The 7,850-nt window shown below is 38.7% G+C and overlaps 1 protein-coding gene across 2 annotated transcripts; it reads left to right on the plus strand.

Annotated features, from left to right (window-relative positions):
* The first annotated feature begins 1,537 nt into the window (after positions 1–1,537).
* On the plus strand, positions 1,538–6,073 carry LOC107761122 (kinase-interacting protein 1-like). 2 transcript variants are annotated; one of them, XM_016579295.2, is made up of 3 exons: positions 1,703–1,792; positions 1,897–1,987; positions 3,102–6,073. In XM_016579295.2, the coding sequence occupies exons 2-3, from the start codon at positions 1,981–1,983 to the stop codon at positions 5,759–5,761; spliced, it is 2,667 nt and encodes an 888-aa protein (XP_016434781.1). In that variant the 5' UTR covers positions 1,703–1,792; positions 1,897–1,980; the 3' UTR covers positions 5,762–6,073. The 2 variants fall into 2 exon arrangements, with proteins under 2 accessions (XP_016434780.1, XP_016434781.1); XM_016579294.2 differs by lacking the exon at positions 1,897–1,987 and having other exon boundaries at positions 1,538–1,792.
* Positions 6,074–7,850: the final 1,777 nt, after the last annotated feature.

Raw genomic sequence — 7,850 nt, forward strand, 5'->3', positions numbered from 1 at the left:
GGTAAAATGTCGCCTCTGCGAAGCCCATGGAGACGGGCCTTCTGCACATGCAGACATTATCGGCCTCTGCGCACACACAGGTGTGCCAACCAACTCCCGCTTCTGCGCCACACGCCGCTTCTGCGGCTAATCATGCGCTTCTGCGGACGTGCAGAAGCGCCATAACTTCCGCTTCTGCGGTATTCCTCACCAGCTCACACCTCGCTCCTATGACTCCTCTGTCGCTTTTGCGACCATCGCACCTGCGCAACCCAGCCGCAGGTGCGATCACACCAAAACCAGAAACCAACACCAACCTTAACCAAAACATCCAAAATGCTCCAAACCTCATCCGAAACTGACACCGAGCCCCTCAGAACCCTGTCCGATTATACCAACAAGTCCAATAACGTAACACGGACCTACTTGAGGCCTCAAATCACGCATAACAATATCGAATCGATGAATCACGCCTCAAATCAAACTTTATGAACTTTGAACTTTTCAACTTCCAAAACTCGTGCCGAGACATAGCAAATCAATCCGGAACAAACCCAAATTTTGCACACAAGTCCCAAATGACATAACAAACTTATTCCAACTCCCGGTGCCACAATCCGAACCTGATATCCACAAAGTCAACTCTCGGTCAAACTTTTGAACTTTCCAAACCTTCAAATTTCCAATTTTTGCCAATTTTTGCCGGAATCTTCTAGAAACATTCAAATGTAAATCTGGGCATACGCCCGAGTCAACACCATCCGGACCTACCATAACCATCAAAACTCCGTTCCGGGTCAAATTCACAAAAAGTCAAACTTGGTCAATTCTCTCAATTTAAAGCTTCAACAATGAAATCATTTCTTTCACATCGATTCCGAATAACCTGAAAACCAAAACCGACGATTCACATAAGTCATAATACATCATACAGAGCTACTCATGCCCGTAAATTACCGAGCGAAGTGCAAATACTCAAAACGACCGTTCAGATCGTTACATACTCAAAAATCCCTTAAACATGCATGATAATCAACTTGGGAAAGGCTTTGGGTTTTTAAGGGGTTGTAATAGGGATTACTGGTATCGTTTCATACTGGAATACTCTCTCAGCTCTTGCCCTAAGAACATAGGCTAACGGGTGAACCTCAATATAATTTGGTGTCAATTATTTTCTTCTCTGTCCTCTTTAATTTATACGTGATTGTGTGCTACTCTGATCATTTATCGCTTAACATCAAACTAATGTGAAAGTTATACTTCCGGGGTTTTTGTGTAGTAAAGATTAATTAGTGGCCAAATTAAAGCAACTAATCATATATAATATCTTCAGTCAAATATATTCTATAGTTGGTTAAACAGTGGATACGACGTTGATATAGTTATTTGCTAATTTTGCTATGGCTATGACTTGAACCTTTTTACGTGAGAGGTTGAAAGAAAGAAAGAGAAAGAAGGGTTCAACACTTGCTTTGGAGCGAAAGTAGCTCCCAACCATTAACTAATAATTATACTATAATTCTCCTTAATCTCCCAAACAAAAAACTCTTATGTTTTTTCTTTTTTCTTTTTTCATTGTGCTTTTTCTCATGTTTGAAACTCTTCCTCTTTCCTAAGATACTTTTCTTTTGGGGGGGAAAGAGAGAGGAAGAGTTTCATTAATCATGTGAATTATTTGAACAAGAAGAAGAAGAAAAAAGAATATCAAGAATTGGCAAGATGTTGCAAAGAGCTGCAAGCAATGCTTATTCATGGTGGGCAGCAAGCCACATTAGGACCAAACAATCCAAATGGCTTGAACAAAGCCTTCAAGGTATTTTTTTTCACAAAAATGAAAATAAAAAGTCAAATGGGTTTTTGGTCTTGGTATTTTTTTTTTTAATTTTTTTTTTTGCTTTTTTGTTCTTTTTTGGGAAGGACAACCTTGGCGTAACTGGTAAAGTTGTTGTCATGTGACCAAGTGGTTATGGGTTCAAGCCGTGAAAACAACCTCTTGCAGAAATGCAGGGTAAGGCTGTATACAATAGACTCTTGTGATCCGGCCATTCTCCTCACTCCACCCATAATGGGAGCTTAATGTACTGGAATGTCCTTTTTTGGTTGAATTTACAATATTGATTAAAAAAGAGCATATAAAAAATGTATATTTTGTTGTTGGGAGAGAAGGGGAAGGCTTAAAGTATTCAAACATGAATATATGATATGTCATAATAAGGCTAATAATTTGTTTTGTAGGAAAATTTCTTGCTTATATTTTGATTAAAGTCTAAGAATTCTGAATATATTTCCAGTTTTATTCTCTATATTTCATTTTTTGTTTACACTATAATGCTTTTTCCCCTCCCTTTTTGTTCAATTAGTTTAAAACCAGGCTCAAAAATACAAAGGGTTCTAAATATCTGCTAGATTGATCAATCTTATTATAACAACAACAATTACGCTTCAATCCTAAATTAGTTGGAGTTGGTTGTATGAATGCAATATCATAAATGCTCTATTTGGGTCTAAAATATTTCAATGGTCTATATTTAAAGATTATCTAACACTAGAGCCTCTCTAATATATTCTAGTGGTTTATCTGCAAATTGCACAAATCTTGTTGCGAAAAAGGGTAACCCGATGCACAAGGCATCCCGCGTTTAACAACAATCGAAGATGTGTGATATAGACAGCCTACCCTAGTGCATACATTAGTGGTTGCTTTCATGGCTCGAACCCTTGACCTATAGGTCACACAGAAACTACTTTACCGTTATTCCAAGAATCCCCCAGGGGGTGTGATGTAGACAGCCTATCCTAATGCATACATTAGTGGTTGCTTCTATTACTCGAACCCGTGACCTACAAGTCAACAGAGACTATTTTAACGTTGCCCAAGGTTCCCTTTCTTATTGAGAAAGAACCTAAAATAGTAAATATAAACACAATAGTACTATTACATTGCTAATATCCCCTTAAGGAGGGAGAGTTGTTTCAAAGTGATCAAAAGTGGTGTTGTCAATCAAATGTGCCATTTTCTTTCTATTCTCTCTTGGAAGCTCCTGCATTTTTTTCTTGCTTTGTACTAGTTATACTATTTGTTATAGAAACAAATAACTCCATTTATATATTTGATTGTGCAGATATGCAAGGGAAGGTGGAAAGTGTGATCAAACTCATTGAAGAGGATGGAGATTCATTTGCAAAAAGAGCAGAAATGTACTACAAGAAAAGACCAGAGCTGATAAACTTTGTGGAGGAATCCTATCGTGCCTATCGCGCATTGGCTGAACGATATGATCATTTATCAAAGGAATTGCAGACTGCTAACAACACCATTGCTACTATTTTCCCTGAACAAATTCAACTAGCAATGGATGAAGAAGACGAATATGGCGCCCCAAGAATCCCAAAAGATTTCACACAAATCGCGCCAAGTGGATCAAACAACATACCAAAGGCTCCTATAAAAGATTTGAAGGGTCTTATGACAACTGCCTCAAAACAAAGGCAAGGCAAGAAATCATCCAAAACAGAAGATGTCGCGAAATCTGGTTTGAACGAAAGTGAAGCTATTGAAGAGATTGACAAGCTTCAGAAAGACATTTTGGCCTTACAAACTGTGAAAGAGTTTGTAAGGAGTTCATACCAAAATGGACTTGAAAAGTACCGGGGACTTGAAAACCAAATCATGGAAAAGCAACAGAAGATATGTGAATTAGAGGATGAATTTGGTGAGGGTCGGGTTATTGAGGATGCTGAGGCTTGTACTTTGATGGCTGAAGCAGCATTGCAATCATGTCAAGAAACATTGACTCAGCTCCAGGAAAAACAAGATATGTATGCACAAGAAGCAAGAGAGGAGTTCCAAAAAATCGAAGATTCTTGTAAGAAACTGCAGTCCTTCAGGCATAAGTATCTTGGTGATAAAATTAGTGACCTAAAGCCAAATGTGTATAATATTTCAAACCAAGAAGTTGGTAAGGAAATAGAATCATCACAGAACAAGATTAAGGACCAAGTTGATGCGAGCTCTAAGGAGTCTTTAACGATGTCACAACTGGCAGAGAAAATCGACGAGCTTGTGAATAAAGTGGTCAACCTAGAAACAGCAGTTTCATCTCAGACTCTTCTTATTGAGAGATTAAGAAGAGAAGCTGATGAACTCCAAGCACAAGTTCAATCTTTGGAAGATGATAAAGCAGCTCTAACTGATGATACACACAATCTGAATATCAGGGTGACGGCGATAGAAGCAAAGTTGCAAACAATTGAGAACCTCAATAAAGATGTTGTGAACCAAAACAGTAGCCTAAGAACTCACTTTGTGGAAGCTCGTACCAGTCTTGACCATTTGTCCGATAAATTGAGTAGCGTTAGACCAGATGAGGAGCACGATGGGATAGATTTATCACCAGATGAAGTGACTACACTTGTTGAAATCAAGTTACAAGAAGAGTTAGTAAAACAAAAAAATCATCCTAGTTCAAGTGAAGGTCCCAAGAACTTAAGTACCATAAAAACTACAGATACAGAATTTCACAACGAGCAAGGTTCTAGCATAGCTGTAAGTGATAATGCGGAAGTTACCAAAACCAGTAAGAAGCATGTCACATTTTTGGAGCCAACGGTTGGAAAAGGTGATGAGAAAGTCTCGGCTCAATCTGGAAGTTGTTTTTATGAGACACAAATACAGAAAGATGCAGAGAAGGATGACGAACTTAACTGGCAACAGATGCTGTTGAGTGGATTGGAGGATAAAGAAAATATTCTTTTAAATGAATATACAACAATTCTCAAGAATTATAAAGAAGTTACAAAGAAGCTAAGCGATATGGAGAAGAAAGATAGAGACGCGGAGTTCAATCTCACACTTCAGATAAGAGAACTGAAATGTGCTATCACAAAAAGGGATGAGGAGATACATAATCTACGTCTAAAATTGAATCTTCTTCAGCAAGGAAATGGTTCGGAAAATAAAGAGTTGAAGGAACAAAAATGCCAAGAATCTGATCCTTCATTTGATCGAAGCTTAAAACCCGAGGATCTGCCACAAAGGAAGGACAAAGATAATCTTATTATAGAGAACGACGAAGAAGACATCAAGACGATTTTGGTTGATCAACATGCATCAGTATCGCCAACTGAGGAAAAACTCCGGATGAGTATTGATGCAATACTAGATGAAAACTTGGATTTCTGGCTAAGATTCAGTTCAACTTTCCATCAAATTCAGAAATTCAAGACAACATTCCACGACTTGCAGCATGAAATATCCAAAATCAAAAACAAAGAGATGCAAGATCACAGCCCTAGAGTAGAAACAAAATCAGAAATAAAGCCAATATATAAACACATGAAGGAAATTCAGAATGAACTGACAGTATGGTTAGCACAAACCTTGTCACTAAAAGATGAACTTGAGCGCAAATTCTCAGCATTATGCAATATTCAAGACGAAATAGCAAATGCTCTAAAGGAGGGAATTGAATCAGATGATATCAGATTCAGCAGTCATGAAGCTGCAAAATTCCAAGGTCAAGTTTTGAACATGAAACAAGAGAACAACAAGGTAAGTGAGGAACTAGAAGCTGGTTTTCGTCGTGTAACTACACTTCAAGTAGATGTTGAGAAGACTATAACAGAATTGGATCAAGAATTTGGACTTACTGGAAACCAATCACAATTAATGAACTCAGTGAATAGATCAAGAATTCCTTTACATTCATTCATCTTTGGAACTAAACCAAAGAAGCAAAAGCGTTCCCTTTTTTCGCGCATTAATCCTAATAGGAAATACTAGCTGCTCCTGAGGGCTTGAGTACCTTTGAATAGCTTTTATTCTTGATCTTGTTTTTCTTCTTTCTTTTTGTTTTCACCTTTCTTGTTCTTTCTCAGGTTATACATGTATCTGTATAGGCTACAAATGGTGGTCATTCTTCTTTCCTTTTTATTTCTGATTTTGCAGTATTTGAGGATTGTATGTATGTTGCAATGTAAAGATTGTTAATAGTCTAAAAATGCAAGGCTTTAAGAAGGGCCTAAAGTGCATGATGATTCGATTTTCGAAATATATAAATATAAAGAGAAAGCCCTCCTCTTGTTTTTCTCTTTCTTTCTTTCGGTCTCCTATTGACGACTTTTTTATGGTCGAAATAAAGTGAATTTGTTTTATTATTAATTTTTTCTTGATTTAAATGTATTTATCAATCAATTTGTGTGTTAATTCAAGAAAGAGTTGTGTACTACTGAGAAAAGAATATACTCTCTACCTTTTCGCCTACCGTTCATCAACATTGTACTTTGCTTTTCCTACTTAATTGTTCTTACTGCCCTAAGCCACCTTGAGGTCACTAGTCTCGAGGTCACTGCTGCTAAGTAACATTGGTTTGATTCACTTCTATCTTTCATTTCTACTTCATATTTCTTGATTATTAATTGGTATTGAACTAAATCACATATCTTTAAAACCACTAATCAAATTTAATTGTTACTCGTATTTTCGAGGTAAACAGTTTGGCGCCACCGTGGGGCTAAAGATAATAGTGATTATTTCTTTACTGATTCTCGTTACACATGTTATCCTTACGATTTTTCTTGTCAAGGTTCTTTGATTCTCAGGCTTAAACATGTCTAACACACAGAACACACATGTTCATGACAACGAAGGTCTTGGGGAAAATAGCAACGCAGGAGTCGATGTACCACCGATAAACCCAGGGGAAGTGCCAAATGTGGAACCTGTTGATGTTAGTTCGCACATTGCTTGGAATGAAGATCTAGGCACGGACCCCGAAGGAAATATACACAGGGAAGCCCAATCCGGTGACCAAAAAACACAAGGAATGGGAGATGGGGGAGTCAGCCTCCAAGTGATATTCGAGATGCTGCAAGCTCAGCAAATCGTCATCGCTCAACTTCAGAGTCAGACTAGAACTCCAAACACAGTCGAACCAGTGAATACTCGGCGTGCTGAACCAGCCCTAAAAAGGCCCGATGAAAGTGGCTTGGGGATTGACCCACTATTATGAGAATGCTCGAGGAACTAACTAAGAGGATCGAGTCCGGAGAAAAGAAAATTGAAGACAATGATAAGAAGGTAGAAACTTATAACCCCCGGGTAGACCAGATACCGGGGGCACCTCCAGTTTTGAAAGGTCTAGGCGCCAAGAAGTTCATACAAAAACCATTCCCCTCGAGTGCGGCTCCGATGCCTATTCCCAAGAAGTTTCGCATGCCCACTATACCCAAATATAAGGGGACAACTGATCCTAACGAGCACATAACTTCATACATTTGTGGGATTAAAGGAAATGATTAGAATGACGATGAGATCGAGTCAGTTTTGTTGAAAAAAATCGGGGAAACACTATCAAAGAGAGCCATGACTTGGTATCACAACTTAGCTCCTAACTCCATTGATTCATTTGCTATGCTAGCAGATGCCTTTGTGAAAGCACACGTCCAGACCATAAAGGTGGCCACGAGAAAATCGAATGTCTTCAAAATAAAGCAAAGGAACGACGAGATGCTAAGGGAGTTTGTGTCCCGGTTTTAGATGGAAAGAGTGGAATTACCACCTGTCTCCGATGACTAGGCAGTACAGGTCTTTATGCAGGGTCTGAATGAAAGGAGCTCGATCGCATCTCGACAGTTGAAGCAGAACTTGTCGAATATCCAGTTGTGACATGGTCAGATGTGCACAATCGTTATCAATCAAAGATCAGGGTCGAGGACGACTAGTTGGGAGCCCCCTCAGGTTCACTTCATCCTAACAGATTCACAGCCAAGCCCCCAAGGGACACAGACCGAGAATCGAGATTCAACAAAGAACGGTATCAGCCATATGCTAATCGAAGGAATAGTGGCCAAAGCTAAAACACTCCTCGGAG

The sequence above is a fragment of the Nicotiana tabacum genome, chromosome 16, assembly GCF_000715075.1.
Source record: "Nicotiana tabacum cultivar K326 chromosome 16, ASM71507v2, whole genome shotgun sequence".
NCBI lineage: Eukaryota > Viridiplantae > Streptophyta > Magnoliopsida > Solanales > Solanaceae > Nicotiana > Nicotiana tabacum.

Coding starts and splice junctions, on each gene's coding strand:
- LOC107761122 (XM_016579294.2), top strand. CDS start 1,699: ATGTTGCAAAGAGCTGCAAGCAATGCTTATTCATGGTGGGCAGCAAGC. Junction 1,793..3,101: donor GCTTGAACAAAGCCTTCAAG/GTATTTTTTTTC, acceptor TTGATTGTGCAG/ATATGCAAGGGAAGGTGGAA.